The following is a 26,165-nucleotide window of genomic DNA, read 5'->3' as shown; positions in this document are numbered from 1 at the left end:
GGGACGCTACTAGACTGTATAACTCAGTAACATGATAATCAATCGCAGGAACTTCCATTGAACATCTTTTTGAACAGCATTGTGGCTGACGATACCTTGCATAAATGGTTAAGTACCATCAATATAACCCAACAAACCGCAAGGCATAGGAAACCTTGGAAACAAACTCCCTTGAGCTGGAATGCAAACTACAGTAATTTGATGAAGTTACTCACAATGCCTTGCTGACAGATATTGATTAACTTGTGATAAATAATGGATAAGCAACCAAGGACAAAGTCAAGGTTACGTGGGATTTTTCTCAAAAGTACTGTACTAGCTGGTAGTGCAGTTGCACCGAGTGGAGGCCGGGTATTTTCCTATAGGTAGGAGAGAGGATAAAAACTGAAAAGCAAGACACTCATGTTAACCAAATGGATCTGTATTATGAAATGATACAGAACATTGGCAGTCCCGTTAACTGAGGAATGGTCCATAGCATTGAGGGATTTGAAGGTCAATGAGAAATCAATGGCAAAAAGTGGGGGAAAATGCTGTGGAAATACTTCAGCTGCAGCAAATTTGGAGTTACATGCACACTAAACTTTGAACTTCCTCATCCATGACTTTTGTCCCCTTCAGACAATTATTCCAATGCTCTCCTGGCCGGCATCCCATCCTCCACCTTCTGTCAACTTCAGCTCATTCAAAACTCTGCTATCCATATCCTATCCTGTATCATAGATACATAGAAGATAGGAGCAGGAGTAGGCCATTCGGCCCTTCGAGCCTGCTCCGCCATTCAATGAGATCATGGCTGATCATCCAAATTCAGTACCCGGTCCCTGCCTTCTCCCCATATCCCTTGATCCCTTTAGCCTTAAGAAATATATCCAACTCTTTCTTGAATATACTTAATGAACTGGCCTCCACCGCCCTCTGTGGCAGAGAATTCCACAGGTTCACCACTCTCTGGGTGAAGAAATTCCTCCTCATTTCAGTCCTAAATGGCTTACCCCTTATCCTTAGACTATGACCCCTGGTTCTGGACTTCCCGGCCATCAGAAACATCCTTCCTGCATCTAGTCTGTCCAGGCCCGACAGAATTTTATAGGTTTCGATGAGATCCCCTCTCAATCTTCTAAACTCCAGTGAGCATAAGCCCAAGCGACACAATCTCTCCTCATACGTCATTCCTGCCATCCCAGGTATCAGCCTGGTGAATCTTCGCTGCACTCCTTCCATGGCAAGAACGTCCTTCCTCAGGTAAGGCGACCAAAACTGCACACAATACTCAAGGTGTGGTCTCACCAAGGCCCTGTACAACTGCAGCAAGACATCCTTGTTCTTGTACTCGAACCCTCTTGCTACGAAGGCCAACATACCATTTGCCTTCTTAACCGCCTGCTGCACCTGCATGCTTACCTTCAGCGACTGGTGTACAAGAACACCCAGGTCTCTTTGCACTTCCCCTTCTCCCAATCTATTATCATTCAAATAATAATCTGCCCATTCTCCCCTACGCACCCCACCCCCCCGACCTTTGCCCCATCATTTGGTGGCCGTACCTTCAGCTGCCTTGGCCCCATGCTCTGGGATTCCCTCCCTAAGCCTCTTCACCTCCCTCTCCTCCTGAAAATACCGCTCTTTGACCAAGCGTTTGCTCCCTCCTCCTAATAGCATCCTCTTTGGCTCGATGTCCATTTATTTCTGATTACATCTCGGAGAAGTGCCTTGAAATGTTTTCTATGTTATAGATGCTATATATAAATGTAAGTTATTGTTCTTCTTATTATTGAATTTGGAGTCTAATGTTTCTCAGCAGTCATCCATGTGATTTCTGGTTGTTACTTCTTTAATAATGCACCCACTGACTTTTCAATGTAATGCAGTTTGCTCCGGTTAAATCTATCTTTTCTCCCCCCTTCCCTTTTTGTCTCCCGGCATCATAAGCCTTTTCCCAAGGGTGAAGGGAGTTCTATAATTCGGAAGTCTTGAAAAGGTACAATTTAGAGTAGGAGATGGTACATGAGGATGAAGGGAAGGTGAAGAACATGTAGAACAGTACATGAGGAGCTTAGGTGGAATAAAAAAGGAAAGTTCAAAGGAACAATGACCATAGCAGTATTGATAAAATACACAAAAACAAGAAGAATTATGAGAGAGAAAAAGAGGTTGAAGACTAGAAGTGAGAGAAAGATTACCTATCAGTGGATGAGCTTTCCCTTTGTCCTGTCCAGGACTGTGAAAGAGATGCAAGAGAGGCTTCTCCAGATATGGTGATAAATGTAAAAATTGTTTATGTTGATAAATATAAAGAAAGAAAAATAGAACAAATCCATAGTTACATGTAGCGTAGAATCATAAAGAGTGATTAGGTGTTGGATGAGTGGAGGAGGTTAAACGATACAAGCTGGCCTCCCATCTTCACCCTTTGTAAACGTCAGCTCATGCAGAACTCTGCTGCCCGTGTTCTATCCCGCACAAGTTCTGCTCACACATCACTCCTGTCCTTGCTGACCTACATTGGCTCCCAGTTTACCAAACGCCTCCAATTTAATATTCTCATCCTTGTGCTTAATTCGCCTCGTGGCCTCGCCCCCTAGCTATCTCTCTAACTTCCTCCAGCCATGCAGCCTCCTCCAGCCATACAGCCTCCCTCCCCCCAAAACTTAAGTCGTTTGACTCTAGCCTCTCGTGAATCCCCCTTCCTTTCACCCCATCATCAGGGGCTGTCCCTTCAGCTGCTTAGGCCACATGTTCTGGAATTCCTTCCCTCAACCCCTTCGCCTTGCCATCTCCTCCTTCTCCTTTAAGACTCTGCCTGTAATTAAAAACTCTTTGGCCAAGCTATTGGTCACTCATCCTAATCTCTCCTTAGTTGGCTTGGCGTCCATTTCTTTGATTACACCTCTGTGAAGCACCTTGGAGACTTTTTTTTATCTTAAAGATGCTATTTAAATTTGGTGAGAGCAAACAAAGCTGATAGCTCATCATTGGACTATCTTCCTATCAACTACAGCATATATAGAATGAAATGAGAGGAAGCTAGATTCCCATTAACATGTACTTTATGGAAGCCCCAGTGTCCTGGCCAATATTCATCCCTCAACCAACATCACTAAAACAGATTATCTGGTCATTATCACATTGCTGTTTGTGGGAGCTTGCTGCGCGCAAACTGGCTGCCACGTTTCCTACATTACAACAGTGACTACATTTCAAAAAGTACTTCATTGGCTGTAAAGCGCTTTGGAACATCCGGTGGTCGTGAAAGGCGCTATATAAATGCAAGTCTTGCTTTCTAATAGTACTTTGTTAGAACTGCACAGTTCTAGATCTTGTTATAGATTTTGATGTCCTAGGTGATGACAAGTGAAATGCTAAAAAGCTCCAGGGGCGCATAACGTAAAGAAAAATCATTACACTGCCGAAAACCCTACTGGTGTTCGTGGATTAGAACTTTCAATGTGATGGATAATGGAGAGGTAACAGCAGCTTCTATGACTTTAGAAAGTACAGGCCTGGAGCTGTAAGGGTAAAAGGGGTGACCTTTCACCAGGATTGGATAAACACGACTAAATTTCCAAGAGGGAAAGGTGGACTAGCAGTAGGAGTGACTGAAGAGATTGCACAGGATAGCAAAAGTTTGCAGGGCCATAGGAACAGAGCAGGCCATTGAGCCTGTTCCGCCATTCAATTAGATCATGGCTGATCTGTATCTTAACTCCATCTACCCACCTTGGTTCTGTAACCCTCAATACACCCCTGTCAAACAAAAATCCATCAATCTCAGTTTTGAAATTTTCAATTGACATAGCTTGGTCAGGTTTTTGGGGAGAGTTCCAGATTTCCATTACCCTGTGTGTGAAGAAGTGCTTTATGACCTCACCCCTGAAAGACCTAGCTCTAATTTTAAGAGTATGTCCCCTTGTTCTCGACTACCCCACCAGAGGAAATAGTTCCTATCTACCCTATCAAATCCTTTAATCTTCTTAAACGCTGCAATTAGATCACCCCTTAATTTTCTACAGAGCATAAGAACATAAGAGCTAGAAGCAGGAGTAGACCATTTGGCCTTTCAAGCCTGCTCCGCCATTCAATATGATGGCTGATCTTCTACCTCAACTCCAACTTTGCACACTATCCCCATATCCCTTGATTCCCTTAGTATCCAAAAATCTATCGATCACTGTCTTGAATATACTCAATGACCGAGCATCCACAGCCCATGGGGTAGAGAATTCCAAAGATTCACAACCCTTTGAGTGAAGAAATTTCTCTTCTCAGTCCTAAATGGCCGACCCCTTATTCTGAGGCTGTGACCCCCTAGTTCTAATTAAATTCAAGCCTAGTCTATGCAACCTGTCCTCACAATTTAACCCTATTATCCCCAGTATTATACATTATTACATAGTATATACAGCACAGAAACAGGACATTTGGCCCAACATGTTGATGTCAGTGTTTATGCTCCACACACGCCTCCTCCTATCCTTCTCCATCTAACCCTATCAACATATCCTTCTATTCCGTTCTCCCTCATGTGTTTATCTAGTTTCCCCCTAAATGCATCTGTGAAAGAACGAAAGAAAGAACGAACAAAAGAAAGATAGAACGAAAGAATGCAAGAACGAAAAGAAAAGGAAGGAAAACAACCTTAGGACGTCCCAAAGTGCTTTACAGCCAATGAAGTACTTTTGAAGTGTGGTTACTGTTGCTAATCGCCTCACCTACTCCTTGTAGTAGTGAGTTCCACATTCTAACCACCCTCTGGGTAAAGGAATTTCTCCTGAATTCCCCATTAGATTTATTAGTGACTATCTTATATTTATGGCCCTTAGTTCTGGTCTCTCCCACAAGTGGAAACATCTTCTCTACGTCTACCCTATCTACACGTTCATAATCTTAAAGACCTCGATCAGGTCACCCCTCAGTCTTCCCTTTTCTAGAGAAAAGAGCCCCAGCCTGTTCAATCTTTCCTGATAGTATAACATCTCAGTTCTGGTCATTCCAGTCAATTTCTTTTGCATCTTCTCTAGTGCCTCTATATTGGTTTTATAATATGGAGACCAGAACTGTGGCCAGTACTCCAAGTGTGGTCTAACCAAGGTTCTATACAAGTTTAACATAACTTCTCTGCTTTCCAAATCTATCCCTCTAGAAAAGAACCCAGTGCTTTGTTTGCTTTTTTTTATGGCCTTATTAACCTTCGTCGCTACTTTTAGTGATTTGTGTATCAGTACACCCAGATCCCTCTGCTCCTCTACCCCATTTAGATACTTTTTTCCCCAAGGAGTATGTGGTCTCCTTATTCTTCTTACCAAAATGTACAACTTCACATTTATCTATATTGAAGCTAATTTGCCAATTAAACGCCCATTCTGCAAGTTTATTGATGTCGTCTTGTATTTTGTTGCAGTATTGGTGTTCAATTTGGTGTCGTATGCAAATTTTAAAATTGTGCTTCTGATTCCCAAGTCTAAATTGTTTATGTAAATGGTGAACAACACTGGTCCCAGCACCGATCCTTGTGGAACACCACTTCCCACCCTTTACCAGTCTGAGTAACTACCTTTAACCCCTACTCTCTGTTTTGTCGCCAGCTTGCTATCCATTCTGCTACTTGTCCCCTGACGCCACATGTTCTGACCTTAGTCATAAGTCTACTATGTGGTACTTTATTGAAGGCCTTTTGGAAATTCACATATATTACATCTACAACAATACCTTTAGCTACCCTTTCTGTTACTCTTCAAATAATTCAATAAGGTTGGTCAAACATGACTTTTCCTTTTAAATCCTTGTTGACTACTCTATTATATTTTCAGTTTCTAGATGTTTTTCTAATGCATCTTTCAGTAAGGAATCCATTATCTTTCCTACCACTGATGTTAAGCAAACTGATCTATAGTTCCCTGGACTTGTTCTATCTCCCTATTTAAATATAGGAATCACATTAGCTGTCTGCCAATCCTCTGGCACTATTCCCTTTTCTAATGAAAGGCATCATTCTGGTGAATCTGCGCTGCACCCCCTCCAAGGCTTACATACCCTTCCTGAAGTGAGGTGCTCCAGATTGGGCCTAACCAGCATGCTGTGCAGCTGTAACATAACTTCCACCCCTTTGTATTCCAATCCTCTAGAAATAAAGGCCAACATTCCATTAGCCTTTTTAATTATTTTTTGTCCGTTAGCTTTTAGTGATTTCTAGAGATACTTCTGAAGATATCTTTTGAAGATACAAGATGATGACATCTTGGAGTCCAGATAGAGTAGGGTCTGATAGATTATGATGCTGTTGTGAAGGCAGGGTGATGGATTCTTCAGGTGCTGGAACCCTTCCAATAACTCACTAAGCTGGCCATTATCCAGCATGGGTCACCGGCTAGCAATCAAGAACAAAAAAGGAAGCTTATTTTCCCTCCTCTCTTATCCAGAAAGGCAAAAGGCAATTGTTGTGCCTCATCGCCGCTGATGCAGTAGCAGAGACTGGAGTTATACCCGCATTTACCCACTGCAGACTCTGCCAAACTGCTCTGGCTGTTCGGCGTAGGAAAGGTAATATGAGTAATTTGGAATCTGCTGGTTTCTCCTTCCCCCTGGAGAAGCACCTAGTTTCCTCCTGGACACAACAGCACAGCTGAGAGATCAAGAACTCACCATTTGGGAAATCAAGGGTATGAGTTTGCAACTAATTAATTAATAATATAAAGAGCATCAGCACCTTTTTTGCTAGAAAATCCCATTATATTCAGTGCTCAATTATATGTTATATTCAGTGTACAAGAGATCTTTTAATTATGCATTTCCCCCCCAGATAATACCTCATTCTCACTGTCTCAAGCACCAGTCTCTTCATTGATGCATATTCTGTCTTGACTCAAAGTTTAAGATGAAGTGTTTCCGATCAAAAGCTGGAAGAGGGTGGAAGAGGAGGCTGAAAGGTGATCGAGAATGAATGCTTTTTTCTCGACTGTGCAGAAAACATTGCCAATGTGAAGGTGCAAAGGGAGGGGGGGAGGAGGGGAAGTTTATTCCATTACAGGAGGAAAGAGGTGTGAGGATAAAGTCCTTGAAAATCTTACCTCAGGTAAAAGGTTACAGTGAGAACTCGAGCTTGGATTAAAATGAGGGGAAAGTATTCAGTGGAGCGGTGTCCTGATGCAATCCGTCTACCCGCCCTGTCCCTCAGAAGCTCCGCCCACCAGCTGTCTTCCCTGAGAATGTGGGGAGATCATTTTCAAATGTGAACGCAGGTAGGAAAGTCTCTTCTCATTGACTTTTTACCTGCCTTTCATGGGCCACTGTCTTCATGAGCAAGTGTTTGGCAAACCTTTTCATCAGTTTACAAACACATGATATGGAGTAAACTACACGAACAAATCATTGCGTCACGTGTGCACCACATCATTGTGAATAAAATGACGCAGTTCCTCGTCCCTGCCCTGTTTCTAACTCGTGTGGAATATAAACACCAGCACAGACTAGTTGTGCCGAATGGCCTGCTTCTGTGCTGTATATTCTATGTAATTTGTTTTGAAAAAAAGGTTTGCTAAACAACCCTTTTATGAAGACTGTGCCCCTTTAACTTTCCACCTGTTCCAGGGGAAATATACTTTGTTCGCTGTTTAACAAAGCTGTTAAACTGTCCTGTTATTGCAAACAGAAAATATTATTTTTCCAAATAATTAGTGTTTTTTTTACAACAGCACAGTCTTCTTACGTACATAAAGCTGCATACAGACACACAATGATAGTATCAGTTACTGTAAGTCTACTCAGTAGCAGCATGCATTACAGCTTATCTTTGTATTTTCTTGCCTTCTCTATTAGGCATCATGCAGCTTTCTTTGGCCAAGCAGATGGGCAGGTTCTGCACCCAATGCCTTTGTGCCAACGATGCTCATTAGCCCTACACTGGGAGATGCACTAAAGTGGCCGTTAGTGAACTCGCCTTCCAATTATCCCACTTCCTTCCCTGTGGGAAAATACCTGGCTTCTGCTCGACATCTGGTCCACATCATGAAACTGAGACTAGAAACACCATGTGGTTAAAAAGGGAAGAAATCCATGTCTTACCACTTAGTGATGCGTGTCACAGCACCATGGTGTTGCTGAATAAAACATCTTCATTTTTTTCACCTGGTTTTCGAGCAATTAGGAATAGAAACATAGAAGATAGGAGCAGGAGTAGGCCATTCGGCCCCTCGCGCCTGCTCCGCCATTCAATGAGATCATGGCTGATCATCCAAATTCAGTACCCTGTCCCTGCCTTCTCCCCATATCCCTTGATCCCTTTAGCCTTAAGAAATATATCTAACTCCTTCTTGAATATATTTAATGAATTGGTCTCTACTGCCTTCTGTGGTAGAGAATTCCACAGGTTCACCACTCTCTGGGTGAAGAAATTCCTCCTCATCTCTGTCCTAAATGGCTTACCCCTTATCCTTAGACTGTGACCCCTGGTTCTGGACTCCCCGACCATCGGGAACATCCTTCCTGCATCTAGTCTGTCGAGTCCTGTTAGAATTTTATAAGTTTCAATGAGATCCCCTCTCATTCTTCTAAACTCCAGCGAGTATAAGCCCAATCGACCCAATAGGTTCCTTTACTTTTTACAAAATAGTTTTTGTCCCCCGCCTCCCCTTTCCTGAAGGCAATGACTGGCATACACTTTCATCAGTACTTTGCCCAAGGCCCCTTTCTGTTTGAGCCTCGACAGCAGGCTATTTGATCACAGTCGAATCCTGATCCTGCCCTCTCCCACATCTACACTTGCACTTCCAGTAGGGGGTTACTGGATAGCGATCAGTAGTGGAAAACATAGAGAACTTTCCACTCCCGATTCCAAGCACACTAAGATGAATTGTAAAAACCATATGAGACCACCACCCCACCCCACCCCACCCCCCATTCTGGCCAACTCAGAACTGTTGGGGATTGAACCTGGACCTTCCTGATCTGTGTGTGGCTCAGCTACTTAATGACTAAACTTGAGGAGTCATCAGGGGAACCAACAGATTCCTTCTGAATGGAAATGTTTATTTATAGAGAGCATCTGATGAGGAACAGGTTGTTACTTTCCATAGTGTGTGGCTAATGGGGTCAACTGAATAAAGAAAATAAATTTCTGGCTATGCAGGTTTCCAGTAAGAGACTTTGGCCTAGAAATTCAGTTGTTTGCGCCAGCCGCTAGCGCCTTATGAGGAGGAGATGTGGGGCGCTAGGCGGCTAGCGGCCGGGCGCAGCGCGATCTGCGCCTCTCCCCCACTTCAGTAAAGATTTAGCGGCAGCGCAAAGCCTTTGCGCGTGCTCAGCTGCGTGCGCAGATCCTGACGTCATTTCATCGTGCAACGCCCTTTGTGCGCCCTGAACCGGAAATTCAGTGGCGCCGCCCTTCTTTGCGCCTGGCGCCCCCAGCGACTGGTAGAGGGGAACGGTTCCCAGTCACTGTGGGGCGCAGGGGGCGCTATTTAAAGGGGACTCCTCCTGCAGTATAAGTGGCAGCCATTTTGTGCCAATCCCTCTGTGTGAGAGACGGATATTTGGAGAGAGACAAAGGCAGAGAGCTTTCTGCTTTGACTCAGCGCTTGCACAGGTACTTGTGGCTTCAGGCCAGGGCTTTGCACTTGGATTTCACTTTCAGTGCCATAGCCTTGAGTCGCCACATATAATGGGGGCTGCAATGGGTGGAAACGTTGGCTTTCTGCATTGCATTCAAAGGGATCAGAGACGCCGTGAGAGAGTGCCAGTCATGGCCAGGCGGAGATTGGCCAACAGGTGTCGGCACAGGAGGCCTTACCCACCCAGGGTATACCGCCAGCAGTTCTCATATCTGAACATGTCTGAGGATGCGATTCAGAAGGGAGGTGGTCACTGAGATCTGCCGCATGCTTCGCAGAGATCTGCAGCCACAGCTGAGGAGCAGGACGTCTCTGTCAGTGGCAGTGAAGGTGACGGTGGCTCTCAACTTCGATGCCACTGGCTCCTTCCAATCCGCTACTGGGGACATTGCCAACATCTCCCAGTTCGCGGTACATTGCTGCATCCGCCAGGTGAACAATGCCCTTTTCAGAAGGAGACGTCAGTACATCTCCTTCCCCATGACCCTGGACAAGCAGCAAGAGCGTGCAATCAGCTTTGGAAGAATAGCGGGCTTCCCCATGGTTGAGGGCGTAGAACTGATGAACCAGCAATGGTCAGGCCTTGCTTCAGGGCTGCAGTGTGCAGGGCATGGCAGCCAAACAAGTCGACCCTTCCCCTTTAAGAGCTGACCGGCGCCAGCATGTCTGCCTTCATTGAGCAACTTGCCGCACCTGCACTGCGCCTATCCTCAGTGTTAGCGCCCCGGATCGCCGGCTTAGCGCCTAATGATAGTCGTGCATCGCCTGCTTTAGCGCAGCAGCAACCTCTTGGGGCGATGCCACTGAATATCGGCAAAGGTGGCGCGAAGTTGCGCCGGGCGCAAACTTTAGCGGTCGCCCGGCTGTAGCGCCCCAAACGTGGCTATACTGAATTTCTAGGCCTTTGACTATAAAGTAATTTTAATCTACTATAACATGCACTTAACTTTTTAAAATATGAAATGAAACAAAGGCACTCAAAATGTCATATTATAGTGGATGGGCTGGAGAAGCTCAGTAGATGAGAGTACAAAACATTATTATAGCCTCTAAGGACAGGAATTGTAATTTTTAATTTTCTCATCATCGGTCATTGTATTAGCCGATCAGGAATTAGATCAGGCAGATTTGAAGCTAATCTGGCAGCCAACAAAATACAATGGCATTTGTACCGCAGAGCGGTGATTACTGGACTAAGCAGAACCTACCCCTAAATCCAGTGCCAGCAATTGTAATGTACTGGACTACGCTGGCATGGAGACAGATGTTGGAATACAACCAAGCCTCTCCAGACCATTTTTGCTCTGTGTTCCCTCAAATATTCAGTGAGACTGACCCAACCAACCTCCTGTATAAACTGGGAGTCCAATGGTAACAGGTATTGGACTCCCTTCAGTGTAAACGTTGGCACCCTTCCCCCTCCAAAAAAATAATTACTAAAATATATAAGTTTCAACCGTCAAGAAACTCAACTCTTCGCACCTGGTGGCAAACATGGCACGTAAGGACGAGAAGGTCGCCGCATCCTCCTTCAGGGCCTTGAGTTCGTTTCGCAGTTTCATCATCGTCTCGGTCACCATGGTTTTCTCATTTTCATATTTGCTCTTCAAATTTGCCAGTGCAATCTCTGCCGTCTGCAGGGATTAACAAAAAAAGTTAGAATGAAAGCTACCCACACAGCAAACAAACCCCTGTGGACAACATTGGGAATCCTTTTAATAAATGAGCAAATGAATGAGATTATAGCAAGTTTGTGGCTGGTGGCAATTTTCACCTTCATTTTTTTTCTTAAAACAGCTTCTGGCCATGCATTGCCACTGGTGCTCCTTGTACAACATGCCAACGGCATGAATCCATTCTAGAGCGTTCAATACTGACAACTCTCAGGTGTGAGATATCGGGTATGAGTCAGCTGCATACCCGAGGCACTATCCCACACCATAAATATAACGTGGTTAAAAGCAGCACGCTGCATCCGTCACATGGGTTCCGAAGAAAGTCTGCTATATTTTAGGATGCATTTGCTCTGCTGGCACTGATGCTTTGGCTGCTCGGAGTCACTGATATGGTGAATGGCATCTTTCTGTGCTGTATAATTCTGAGACACAATTTAAACATAATTCATTGGGTGTTAAGCACTTTGCGGTGACATTAGGAGATAATATGCTGTATAAATGCACAGAACACCAATTTTCTAAATCTTGCATTTCAAGAATGGATTTAGATATCTTAATAGCACCGTGAGTTTTCTAGTCAGCTTCAGACATTACCGAACAACACTTATCGCTATACTCATACATTTGGTGGGACTCCTTGTCTGAAATAATCTGAACTGATTAAATTCCAAAAGAGCTAAATCCATCCCAATGGGCTCTATTTTCACATCTTCCTCTATTGCAACGCGGTCTAATTAAAATGTATTTAGAAGAAGGGGCAGACAAACCAGCCTACTTGGAATTTAGATTTGATTCAAGCTGACCAACATCTCAAGCCCATTGTGTCCAATCTCCAGGTCTAATTCACTGCAATTGCTCCAGCCCACCTCTGTTCCACAGCTGGAAACCTTGATCCAATCCCAAGATTTTGGCAAGTGCCAAATCATTACTGAACAGAATGATGGGTATTTAAAATATTCTCCCCATTCATATGTTCCTGAGCAGTGCACTCCAGACTCTGGGTGACAGACCACTCAGACAACCTTGGACATCCCGGTGGTCTTTATGGTTCATTCCTCTATGTGATGGTTGAGCCCAGGCACTATCTTTGGACTTCGAACACAGATCTCATCAACTATGGTACAGCCCCTAAAAGCATTGCACCACCTAGCTGTACCAATCATCCTTTTATAAGAAAGCCGAGCTCAAGGAAAATTGAGATTTCTAGTCTGTTATCTCGATCCTCCCCCCCGCCCCCCCGAATTAAAATCTCTAATTTCATGAAATTCTACTAAATCCAGAACTCCAGGTAACTTCCATGGATTTACTGATTAGGGTATTTTTGCTCTCCCCGTCTCTCCTGAAGGCATTGACCCATAATGAATATGGTTCCACAATCACAGGCAGCCCTCGTCCTACTAGCCATTCTTGACAGTGAATATTGGCAGGCTATTCAACAGTGGGGGCACCACTGTCAAACCCAATTCTAACTACATCCAAGGTTGGCTCAGTTAATATAAGTTATTTTATTTATTTCCTCTCTGTCCCCTCTTTGCATCTCCTTGCTAAGAGTGCAGGGAAACATAATTCCAAGATCTACCAACAATCAATATCAATAAGGAGTGTAGAAGAACATGCCAGGAGCAGCACCAGGCGTACCTAAAAATGAGGTGCCAACCTGGGGAAGCTGCAACACAGGACTACATGCATGCTAAAAAGCAGAAGCAGCATGCTATAGTCAGGGCTAAGAGATCCCACAATCAACGGATCAGATCAAAGCTCTGCAGTCCTGCCACTTCCAGTCATGGATTGGATGTAATATCTCCAAATTTGCAGACGACACAAAGCTGGGTGGGAGGGTATGCTGCGAGGAGGATGTCATGAAACTCCAGTACGATTTGGACAGGTTAGATGATTGGGCAGAAACATGGCAAATGCACTATAATGTGGATAAATGTGAGGTTATCCACTTTGGTGGCAAAAACAGGAAGGCACATTATTATTTGAATGGTAATAGATTGGGAAAAGGGGAAGTGCAAAGAGACCTGGGTGTTCTTGTGCACCAGTCGCTGAAGGTAAGCATGCAGGTGCAGCAGGCGGTTAAGGCGGCAAATGGTATGTTGGCTTTCGTAGCAAGAGGGTTCGAGTACAGGAACAAGGATGTCTTGCTACAGTTGTACAGGGCCTTGGTGAGACCGCACCTTGAGTATTGTGTGCAGTTTTGGTCGCCTTATCTGAGGAAGGACGTTCTTGCCATGGAAGGAGTGCAGCAAAGATTCACCAGGCTGATGCCTGGGATGGCAGGAATGACGTATGAGGAGAGATTGTGTCGATTGGGCTTATACTCACTGGAGTTTAGAAGATTGAGAGGGGATCTCATCGAAACCTATAAAATTCTGTCAGGCCTGGACAGGCTAGATGCTGGAAGGATGTTCCCGATGGTCGGGGAGTCCAGAACCAGGGGTCATAGTCTAAGGATAAGGGGTAGGACATTTAGGACTGAAATGAGGAGGAATTTCTTCACCCAGAGAGTGATGAACCTGTGGAATTCTTTGCCACAGAGGGCGGTGGAGGCCAGTTCATTAAATATATTCAAGAAAGAGTTGGATATATTTCTTAAGGCTAAAGGGATCAAGGGATATGGGGAGAAGGCAGGGACAGGGTATTGAATTTGAATGATCAGCCATGATCTCATTGAATGGCCTACTCCTGCTCCTATCTTCTATGTTTCTATGAATGGTGGTGGACCATTAAACAACTAACGGGAGGAGGAGGCTCCATGAATATCCCCATCCTCAATGACGGTGGAGCCCAGCACGTGAGTGCAAAAGACAAGGCTGAAGCGTTTGCAACCATCTTCAGCCAGAAGTGCTGAGTGGATGATCCATATCGGCCTCCTCCTGAGGTTCTCACCATCACAGAAGCCAGTCTTCAGCCAATTCGATTCAGTCCACGTGATATCAAGAAACGGCTGAGCGTACTGGATACAGCAAAGGCTATGGGCCCCGACAACATCCCGGCTGTCATGCTGAAGACTTGTGCTCCAGACCTAGCTGTGCCTCTAGCCAAGCTGTTCCAGTAGAGCTACAACACTGGCATCTATCCGACAATGTGGAAAACTGCCCTGGTATATCCTGTCCACAAAAATCAGGACAAATCCAATCCGGCCAATTACCGCCCCATCCGTCTACTTTCAATCATCAGCAAAATGATGGAAGGTGTCATTGACAGTACTATCAAGCGGCACTTACTTACCAATAACCCGCTCATTGATTCCCAGTTTGGGTTTTGCCAAGACCACTTTGCTCCTGACCTCATTACAGCCTTGGTCCAAACATGGACAAAGGAGCTAAATTCCAGAGGTGAGCTGAGAGTGACTGCCTTGGACATCAAAAAGCCCGAGTAAAACTGAAGTCAATGGGAATCGGGGAGAAAACTCTCCACTGGCTAGAGTCATACCTAGCACAAAGGAAGATGGTTGTGGTGGTTGGAGGTCAATCATCACAGCCCCAGGACATCGCTGCAGGAGTTCCTCATATCAGTGTCCTAGGCCCAATCATCTTCAGCTGCTTCATCAATGACCTTCCCTCCAACATAGGGTCAGAAATGGGGATGTTCGCTGATGACTGCACAGTGTTCAGTGCCATTATAATAAAGCAGTCGATGCCCACATGCAACAAGATCTGGACGATCTTCAGGCTTGGGCTGATAAGTGACAGGTAATATTCGCACCACACAAGTGCCAGGCAATGACTATCTCCAACAAGCAAGAGTCTAACCACCTCCCCATGACATTCAACAGTGTTACCATCGCCAAATCCCCCACCATCAACATCCTGGGGGGTCACAATTGACCAGAAACTTAACTGGACCAGCCACATAACTACTCTGGCAACAAGAGCCTGTCAGAGGCTAGGTATTCTGCGGCGAGTGTCTCACCTCCTGACTCTCCAAAGCATTTCCACCATCTACAAGGCACAAGTAAGGAGTGTGATGGAATACTCTCCATTTGCCTGGATAAGTGCAGCTCCAACAACACTCAAGAAGCTCGACACCATCCAGGACAAAGCAGCCCGCTTGATTGACACCCCATCCACCACCTTAAACATTCACTCCCTCCACCACCAGTGTACCGTGGATGCAGTGTGTACCATCTACAAGATGCACTGCAGCAACTCACGAAGGCTTCGTCGGCAGCACCTCCCAAACCCGCGACCTCTTCCACCTAGAAGGACAAGGGCAGCAGGCGCATGGGAACACCACCACCTCCAAGTTCCCCTTCAAGTCACACACCATCCTGACTTGGAAATATATCGCTATTCCTTCATCGTCGCTGGGTTAATATCATGGAACTCCCTCCCTAACAGCACCGTGGGAGTACCATTACCACATGGCCTGCAGCGGTTCAAGAAGGCGGCTCACCACCACCTTCTCGAGGGCAACTCGGGATGGGCAATAAATGCTGGCCTTGCCAGCGACGCCCACATCCCATGAACGAATAAAAAAAAAATCCAGCCAGCACTGTGAATCAGAATTTAAATATAAATTGGATTCTCATCACTTTCAAACTGGTAGCCAAAGAAGTGACAATATGTGGGAAGTGCCAGTAATGAAGCCTCACTGCAATATTCCAACTAATTCTGTCATTAGAAAAGTGCTGCAAGATTGCCATTGATGAACCACTATTTATTGGTGTTTCTCCACCAGTTCTGAGTCGATTTCCAAATTACCCAGGGCCTAAGTACCTCTCAAAGTCTCAGCTACTACTCTTAGTTAAAGGGGAGATAATTCCTCAGGATGGAGCTGATGGGCAGGCTCAGCTCATGAACCAAAATGTCATGAAAACTACACTGCAGAGCTACCATGGTAAGTCACAGGAAACATTTGATCTGCCGCATCACAAATCTTTACTTTTTGGAAAGCTTGTTCTACTCATCAATTTTATCCACTTTTCTCTTGAAGCTATTGATTTCTTAATATCACATCCATCTCTTTGACTCAGAGAGGGAACAAATGCTGGCTGGATTAGGGAATTGATTCCCTAATTCTTTAAAAATAAAATAAAAAGTAAAAGTGGCACCATTGGGAGAAATAAGAGTGGAGTGGAATTACATTTAAAAATAAATAATAAAGGAAAACAGCTATTTAAAAATCAATAGCAAACATTAGTTATGTTATTGTCGCCATGCCCTTTGAATAGTTGTCTGTTGATTCTCCAATCAGTAAACACTGGGCTGAATTTGTCAAGTTGCCAAACTGGTATCTGCAGCACGATGTAACTTTTCAGTTCACTGTTTTCTTGTGAACACTGCAGCCTGACGGGCAAACTCTTCCCTAAGTGTTGGTTTGAACTGGATCTCAGAGTGGAGGGTAAAGGTACCTGGGCCTGTAGGTAAAAGGGGGAATTTTAACTCCCTGGTGGGATGCATGGGCCACTCACCTGGGACTCTTTCTAGGAGGTACGTCCAAAGATGTGCGGGTTAGGTTGATTGGCTATGATAAATTGACCCTTAGTGTTAGGGGGATTAAATACGTGGGGTTACGGGGATCGGGTGGGATATGTGTTGGTGCAGGCTCGATGGGCCGAAATGGCCTCTATCTGCACTGTGGGGTTTCTGTGATTCTGTGATTCTGTGATAGTGACAGTTGGATCTCATCTCCATCCTGCATTTATCTACAATGCCACTTTTGCTTCCTACACCAAATGTAGCAGTGCAATTTCAGCAAAACACAAACTTGAGTAAGATATCTTAGAATTTTATAATATATTTCTCTTCCTGTGTGTTGTTCTCAGAGTGTCTGTATCTTATCCTTTTATTGTTGCAAGTCCTGATTATAATGGTTACTACTGCAGGCACCTTTACAAGTGCTGAAGAGAAGGGTGGCTCTATTTAAAACAGAGAATCATCCCACTCTGAAAAGCAGTGCAAGAGCAACCTTAATTCAGGTAGCAGAAAGAGTGAACACTGTTTCATCTGTGGCCTGATCATGGGAGTAGGTTAGGAAGAAATTTGCTGGTCTCTTAAAGGCTGCTAAAGTAAGTGGGCTCACAAATTGCTTAATTTGTGCTTTTTACAATGCTTCTTAATTGCACCTCACTGATGGTTCACTAGATTGATCCCTGGGATGAGAGGGGTGTCCTATGAGGAGAGATTGAGTAGATTGGGCCGATACTCTCTGGAGTTTAGAAGAATGAGAGGTGATCTCATTGAAACATATAGGATTCTGAGGGGAATTGACAGGATAGATGCTGAGAGGTTGTTTCCCCTGGCTGGAGAGTCTAGAACTAGGGGGGCATAGTCTCAGGATAAGGGGTCGGCCTTTTAAGACCGAGATGAGGAGGAATTTCTTCACTTAGAGGGTTGTGAATCCTTGGAATTCTCTACCCCAAAGGGCGGTGGATGCTCAGTGTTTGAGTATGTTCAAGGCTGAGATCGATAGATTTTTGGACTTTAGGGGAATCAAGGGATATGGGTATCGGGCGGAAAAGTGGAGATGAGGTCGAAGATCAGCCATGGCCTTATTGAATGTCGAAGCAGGCTCGAGGGGCTGTATGGCCTACTCCTGCTCCTATTTCTTATGTTCTTATTGTAAAATTTGGTAGATTACCACAGCATGAGAATGCATGGCTTTCTATCAACTGTTCACCAACTTTCCAAATACACCATATGCTTATATTTTAGCACTACCTCCTGTGTTGCTGGCATGCCAAAGTGTTTGTCCTGTAGCCCACATAACGTGAATGAAGCACGCAGCCATCACAAGGTGCAGCATGTCTTATATAAATGTGCTTGATGTTCACTGGTTGAGGCAGGGTTTTTTCGCCACCTGTTCCACCAACAGCCCTTTGCAGGATTAGGTTGTGTCAAGCAGGGGGTTCTCAACCTTTTTGCTTCTGCGGTCCCCCCTCCCGAGTTATAAAAATTCCACGGACCCCCTATAACACAAGTATTTTTTCTGTATAAAAATTAGTTATACAATTAAACATATATATTTATTATTATTTCTGTTTTACTTACTTAATGTGACTAATTAGGAAGAGAAATTCAATCACATATTAACCCCACCCCCTTTAATCAGTAACTGGAAATTAGATGCAATTTTATTTTTCCACTACTGTCGAGTCAGAGACAAACGAACACAGGATCTGACCTGAACTCGGCCCCAAATCCCAGCAGGACTGGTGCCCACCGGAGTGAGTGGGTGTAAATAGGAAGCTCTCATTTGATGAATCTATTGTTATTTATTATTCACTGGCTGCTGCTCCTTACTGAATGAATTGAGGAAATCTGCTATCTTTTTGATGCTGCTGGTGATAACCTCAATGTACTCCTGTTGGTCCAGTCCTGGTGTTATCTCTCTCTGCACCAGATCGCCCTGCCCCGCCATGTCTGAAGAAGAACGACGCCCCCGACCCCACCCCACCCCACCTGTAATCGCTGCCCTGATTGGCTTTGCATCGCCCGTCCAAAGTGCCGAATAAACCGAACAACTAGATTGGCCACGTCTGCCCCAGAAGTGCAAGTTTTGTTGGTCAGGAGGGCAGCAGATTGAGATGATGGATAAAACGAGAGATTCCATTGGTTAAAAGTGAAGGAGGACTCAGACTTTGGAGCAAAAGTAAAATCTGATTGGTTAATTGATTGACAAGAGATTACATGGGGACGTTTTGTTGAAGAAGCGTGAATAATTATTGGTTTAACTTGGGTTAAGGCTATTTTGGTGGACATCTTGAAATCTGCTCACAGACGCCTAGTGGGTCGCGGACCCCTAGTTAAGAACCTCTGGTGTAAGACACACAAGATTGTAATCATCTTGGATAGCGAGGCGGGCTCTCACTGCATGCTTCTTCTGACCCTGCCCTTCCTCCTCCAGTGCCGGCAGATAAAGGAAGAAGGGCAGCTGGATACCCTAGAGTAATTTAGGCACAGGTCAATTAACAGTTTCCTCAGCTAATAGCCACAGATGGTGTAGTTTGATGTCAATAGCTGCAGTAATGAAACCCAAGGAAGTAGACTCCTCTTTAAGGAGCATGATCCAAGGTAGCTATACAGGCTAAAGATCCAGTACCTGTTCATGGTGCCCTAAAAGGGGCACTTGTTGTGATGATTCTTGTTTGGTGACTTTGGGGCAACCTAGTGTCACCCTTATTGGCCCATCAAAAAGGCCCATCTTGTATTGGCACTGTTTAGTGCTGGGACTACATTGTGGGGAACAACCTCATTAACATTTTTGAGGCCTTACAATCCTAATGTATGATACTACTGCAAGACAGGCCCTCAGTGATATCCAGGGTGAAGCAGTGGTATGGCAAGGCACAGAACAGGCCTCAAAACCTGACAACACAGGTTGCCTGCAATCAATAAGCATCAAAACTACAAATATTATCAGCCCATGTCCCCTTTTTCAAGATTCCCCCTACTCGAGGGAAGAGTCCTTTACTATCGCCACTCACAGTCCCCTTCACTATTTTAAACAAGTCAATCAAATCGCCCCTAATCTTTTTGTCTCTGGGAATATGGTACATAGTATTACATTACATAGTATTTACAGCACAGAAACAGGCCATTTGGCCAAGCGGGTTCATTCCTTCTCCATTATAAACAGTTTTCTTAAACCCCTCTCCTCGGCCTCCTCTACCCTCTCCTCCAACAAGTGCAAGGAGCTCATGGGCTTCTTTGTCACAAAGATTGAGACCATCTGTTCAGCTGCCTCTGCCCCCCCCCCTTCACCTAGCCCACTGGGACAAACTTCTCCTAAGGTTCCTCCCTGCCCTAGCCTTGAACTTGTACCTTTCTCCAGTTTCTCTCCTATCTCCACCCAACTGACCACCCAACTTCCCTTCCTAGCCTCCATGTTAGCTGATATTGTTAATGGTTCCCTCCCCTCCCCTTCAAAATCTGCATCAATACCCCTCTCCTCAAAACACCCACCCCTGACCCCTCTGTCCTTGCAAACTACTGCCCCATCTCTAACCCCCTTTTCCTCTCCAAAGTTCTTGAATGTGTTGTTGCCTCCCAAATCCATGACCATCTTTCCCACAATTCCATGTTTGAATCCCTCCAATCAGATTTCTGCCCCGCCACAGTACTGAAACGGCATTTATCAAAGTCACAAATGACATCCTATGTGACTGTGGTAAACTGTCTGTTATAAATCTCATCATTCATCAAGAAACTACTCATGAAATAACACTGGACGGCCAGCTGGTGGCGCCGTCCAAGGAGTATAAATACTCGGGCGTCGGCCTCAGCTTGTCAGGGACATTTTGTAAGACAAGGAACTAGTGAAGTACAACTAGACCTCCATGTTCTGAAACAAGTTGATTAAAGCTTTGCTTTATGCTCAAACCAAGTGTGTAGTGAGTTTTATTACGTCAATTTAATCAACTTGATATCGAATCCACGCTTTGGGTGATTCGGGAACAGCCAGCTATGACTCGAACTGTAGAAAGGAACTCAGACAAGTAATCGATCCATCATGGAGAAACTACTCAGACCTGCCTGTCTCGACCTGGACCCGAATTCACTTACAGCCGCTAAGGTATGGAAACACTGGTATCGTACCTTTAGCAACTTCCTTGAGGAGTGTGGTGAGAATGTTCCTAACAAGTTACGAATGCTTGCTAATTATGTATCCCCTCATGTGTTTGATTATATCGAAGACTGTGTAGACTATGACGCCGCTATCCAAATACTACAGCAGCTATATGTCAAGTCCCCAAATGAAATTTTTGCTCAGCATCTACTGGCCACAACTCGACAACAACCCGGGGAATCACTTGATGAATTCCTTCAGAAACTTTGCAGGCTCAGCAAGGATTGTAATCTTAAAGCTGTTACAGCTGAGCCGTACCAGGAGTTGTTAATTCGTGATTCCTTTATTAATGGGACTGCGTCTCCCTTCATACGTCAGCATCTGTTGGAGAATAAAACCCTCAAGTTACAGGCTGCCTATGACCAGGCATGTTCTCTGGACTTAGCAAAGAGGAATGCAGACACCTATCTTTCACCACGTGCATGGGCTGCTGCTATCACTTTTAGTGACTCTTTCGATAGGCCTCGGGCGGAAGCCCTCACGGATGACGACTCCGACCCGGCTGATGACAACCCTACCCTAGAAACCTACACTGATGACGACACCCCGCCCTAGTGGCATCTTGGCAATCTGGAAGGAAGTGTTTCTTCTGTGGAGGTGCGTTCCATTATAGGAAATTTTGTCCTGCTCGTAACGCAACCTGCAATCATTGCAGCAAGAAAGGTCACTTTTCTAAGGTATGCCAGTCAAGAGCCGCTGTTAGTAAGAAAGGCCACTTTTCTAAAGTATACCGGTCAAGAGCTCCTGTTAGTTTTGCAGCTACTATCTATAAAACTGCTCCTCCCCCAAGAGCCACTACTAAGGTTACAGCTGCAATCTATAAAACTGCTCCTCCCACAAGAACCACTACTAAGGTTACAGCAGTCAAGGGTAAAACTGCCCCTCCTCCCATCACAGCTGTTTTTCCCCAAAGTCTGTCCCATGCAGCCACGAAGGTTTCGGTAAATGGACACATTTTGAGTGCACTAATCGACTCATACAGCTCTGACAGCTTCATTAGTGAGCGGGCTGTCAGTAAGTTAAAACTGCGTATTTACCCCTCGCACAGGGAAATTGCAATGGCTCTGATGACACTGACCACCAATTCTTCCGGCTTTTGTCTTGTCGACCTTATTCTCAATGGCCGCACTTATTTCTCCACCTGGCTCAGGGTGCTCAAGAACCTATGCAGTGATGTGCTCCTGGGACAGGATTTCCAGAAACAACACAAAAGACTCACTTTCGAGTTTGGAGGGTCAAAGCCGTAGCTTACTATTTCCAAAGTACCATTTTGTATGCTTTCGGCGGCTTCGCTCGACGAGCCCTCCTTGTTTGCCAATCTTTCCCCCCAATGTAAGCCCACAGTCATTAAATCACGACGTTTCAGCCAAGATGATCGATCCTTTATCGAGACAGAAATCTCTCGCCTTCTAGCTGACGGTATCATTGAGCCATGTTCATCTTCCTGGCGGGCTCAAGTCGTCGTTGTTAAAAATCCTCTGAAGCAACACAAGAAATGTCTTTGCATCGATTACTCGCAAACTATTAACCAGTATACCGACCTGGATGCCTACCCACTACCACGCATCGATGATAGGGTCAATAACCTTGCCAACTACAAGGTATTTTCAACTTTTGATTTGAAGAGCGCATATCATCAAGTGCCGTTAAAGGACTCTGACAAGAAGTATACGGCCTTTGAGGCCAATGGTCGGCTTTACCAGTTTTGTCGCCTTTCATTTGGGGTCACCAATGGGGTGGCCGTCTTTCAACGGGCAATGGATAGCTTAGTCAAACAGGAGAACTTAACAGACACTTTTCCATATCTAGATAATATCACCATTGCTGGTCATGACCAGAAGGAGCATGATGTCAACCTCCAGAAATTTTTTGACGTTCTCCATCGTCGCAACTTAACCTTAAATGAGTCCAAATCTGTGAAATCAGTACCATCAGTCAACATCCTTGGCTACTGGGTGGGCAACGGTGTCATCAAACCAGAACCGGAGCGACTTCGTCCGCTTCAGGAGCTCCCTCCCCCTACAAATCTCGGCTCTCTTCGTCGGGCACTCGGCATGTTCACCTATTATGCGAAATGGATACCCCACTTCTCTGACAAGATCCAGCCCCTGCTTCACACAAAGTCGTTTCCGTTGGAGGCAACGGCTATTTCAGCTTTCAACCTCCTCAAGCAACAACTGGAAAAAGCACGCTTCGTCCCACTGATGAAAATCTTCCTTTCGTGGTCGAGTGCGATGCATCGGATGTGGCGATCTCTGCTACCTTGAATCAAGGTGGTCGACCCGTTGCATTTCTGTCCAGAACTTTGCAGGGTAGCGGGCTCCATTATCCTCCTGTCGAGAAGGAGGCTACGGCCATCATGGAAGCGGTACGTAAATGGATTCATTTTCTCGCTCGTCGCCATTTCACACTTATAACCGATCAGCGCTCCATGGCCTTTATGCTGGATAACCGGAAACGCACTAAGATCAAGAATAACAAAATACAGCTCTGGAGGATGGAATTGGCCGCCTTTGGATACATTATCGACCCGGCAAAGAGAATGTGGCCCCGGATACCCTCACGTGGGCATTCTGCTCTTCTATGTCAACTTCGACTCTGGCGGATCTTCATACTGACTTATGCCATCCTGGCGTTACCCGTATGTTGCACTTTGTGCGATCTAAAAATCTCCCATTTTCTACGGAAGATGTGAAAAGAACGTGCTCCTCCTGTAGAATTTGTGCGGAATTAAAACCGCAATTCTTCCGTCCATCGGATGGCTCGCTCATACACGCTATGCAGCGACTCAGCATTGACTTTAAAGGGCCATTGCCCTCCTCAACGCGAAACACCTACTTACTGACTATGGTGGACGAATATTCACGCTTTCCCTTTGCTTTCCCCTGTCCCAATATGCTTACTTCCACAGTGATCAAATGCCTTGATCAAGTCTTTTCCCTTTGCGGTACGGCCAATTTCATCCACTCTGATCGGGGTCCCTCCTTCATGTCAAGCGAACTCAAAAGTTCTCTCTCCCAATGGGGAATCGCCACAAGTAAAACAACACCATACCATCCCATCGGTAACGGGCAGGTTGAGAGATACAACGCTATCATTTGGAATGCTGTTCGTCTTGCGCTGAGGTCACGCAACCTACCAGACCAGCAGTGGGAAACTATGCTCCCTGACGTGTTGCATTCCATCAGGTCTCTCCTTTCTACATCTACCAATGTCACACCTCATGAGCGATTCTTCAACTTCCAGCGTCGCCCCACCCATGGGACGTCTCTACCGTCATGGTTGGCAGCTCCCAGCCCCGTGCTGCTCCGAAGATTCGTCCGATCATCTAAAACCGATCCTCTCGTCGACGAGGTAGAACTCACGGACGTCAACCCCACGTATGGGCATGTGCGGTACCCTGATGGCCGGGAGTCCACCGTTTCGCTCCGGGACTTGGCTCCCTGTCCAGCCGGTTCCACGGACTCAACCAATAGAGGGACCCACAGGGGTGATGCCGACACTCTGCGCTCCTCCAAAGATGACGGCCTACCTGGGGCATCAAGAGATCTGCCAGCTGCCCCACCGGATCCACTCGGGGAGCCGAGTGCTCCCCGTGGGATAGCCACCCGAGGCAGGACGCCGGTCAATCCCCGGCTATCCAACTGCTCCTGGCAGAGTACTTTAAACAGAGGGAGCGGAGAGCCAGAGCGGCAGAGTACTTCAAACAGTGGGAGCGGAGAGCCAGAGAGCCAGAATACTTTAAACAGAGGGAGTGGAGAGCCAGAGCAGCAGAGTACTTCAAACAGTGGGAGCGGAGAGCCAGAGCAGCAGAATACTTTAAACAGAGGGAGTGGAGAGCCAGAGCGGCAGAATACTTCAAACAGTGGGAGCGGAGAGCCAGAGCGGCAGAATACTTTAAACAGAGGGAGTGGAGAGCCAGAGCAGCAGAGTACTTCAAACAGTGGGAGCAGAGAGCCAGAGCGGCAGAATACTTTAAACAGAGGGAGTGGAGAGCCAGAGCGGCAGAGTACTTTAAACAGAGGGAGTGGAGAGCCAGAGCGGCAGAATACTTTAAACAGAGGGAGTGGAGAGCCAGAGCGGCAGAATACTTTAAACAGAGGGAGTGGAGAGCCAGAGCGGCAGAGTACTTCAAACAGTGGGAGTGGAGAGCCAGAGCGGCAGAGTACTTTAAACAGAGGGAGTGGAGAGCCAGAGCGGCAGAGTACTTCAAACAGTGGGAGTGGAGAGCCAGAGCGGCAGAGTACTTTAAACAGCGGGAGTGGAGAGCCAGAGCGGCAGAGTACTTTAATCATCTCCAGTATCAACCTGGTGAATATGTTGCTGGATTTCTCCAAGGCCAGTAAATCCTTCTTAAGGTAGAGCACTGGAAACTGAACACAATACAACAAATGAGGTCTGACCAGCACTTGGTAGTTCTGCTGCAGTATTCCCTTACTTTTATATCCTATAGGGTAGACTTTATGGATTTGTGTACCAGCATACAGCTTCATGTACCAGGTGCACACACTGGAATTTGGGTGCCGATGTCAATGGGCCCAGAAGGATTGTTCTCACCATTGATTATATACCTCATGATGAAGCCAATTAGCCTTTTTGATCTCTGTTTGTGCCTGCAAGGCAGCTTTTAATGACTTATATACCTGGACCTCTAAATCCTTAATTTTCATCTATACCCCAAGTGCATCCCCATTTTAGATTTTATTTCCGTCTACCATTCATATGTCCAAAGCTATTATCTCACATTTAGTTACATTAAACAATATCTGCAATTATTATACTCATTTACTTTATTTGTGCCCTTTTGCAATTTTCTGCTCATTTTCACAATTCAACTCCTAGCTTAGCTTCACCTGCAAACCTGGATATACTCAACTCAATTCCAAAATTGAGGTTATTTATATTTAGACTGACTAACTAGGGCCCATCACCAGTCACTGGGGGGACACCATTTATCTCTGGCTGCCTGCCTGAGCATGTCCCTTTTATTCCAGTTCTCTTCCTCCTATCGCCCAAATAATTTCCTACACATGCTACAATCTTACCTCCAATTCCATACACCTCAATTTTATCTAGCAGCCTCTTGTGTAGAGCCTTTAGAAATGCCTGTAAAAAATCCATGTATATGACATCCATTGATCCGCCTCCATCCACCAGCTTTGTGACTCTATCAAAGAAGTTTATTAGCTTTGTTAAATGTGGCCTGTCTTTCACAAAACCATGCTGACTTTCTCTCTCAGTTTATACTCACTTACTCGGTTCCTGATAATACACTAACAATTTTCTCAGTATTGGTGTTAAGCTCACT

At 45.4% G+C, this 26,165-nt stretch overlaps 1 protein-coding gene across 2 annotated transcripts in view; it reads right to left on the bottom strand.

Annotated features, from left to right (window-relative positions):
* The window catches only part of LOC147106084 (protein bicaudal D homolog 1-like), a 356,969-nt gene that overhangs the window by 29,389 nt on the left and 301,415 nt on the right, over positions 1-26,165 (bottom strand). Inside the window, exons 6-7 of one of the 2 annotated variants that reach the window (XM_086008841.1) lie at positions 11,088-11,239; positions 7,068-7,199 (exon numbers count right to left, since the gene is read on the bottom strand). In XM_086008841.1, coding sequence (XP_085864967.1) covers positions 7,068-7,199; positions 11,088-11,239 — 284 coding nt within the window. The remainder of the gene's footprint in view (positions 1-7,067; positions 7,200-11,087; positions 11,240-26,165) is intronic. The other variant, XM_086008842.1, reaches the window with a different exon arrangement.

Source organism: Somniosus microcephalus, chromosome 16 (genome assembly GCF_052327205.1).
Source record: "Somniosus microcephalus isolate GS21.2 chromosome 16, FLI_Smic_1.0, whole genome shotgun sequence".
In the NCBI taxonomy this organism is placed as follows: domain Eukaryota; kingdom Metazoa; phylum Chordata; class Chondrichthyes; order Squaliformes; family Somniosidae; genus Somniosus; species Somniosus microcephalus.
Note: the sequence above shows the minus strand (reverse complement) of the source record. Positions and strands in the feature narration are given on the sequence as shown.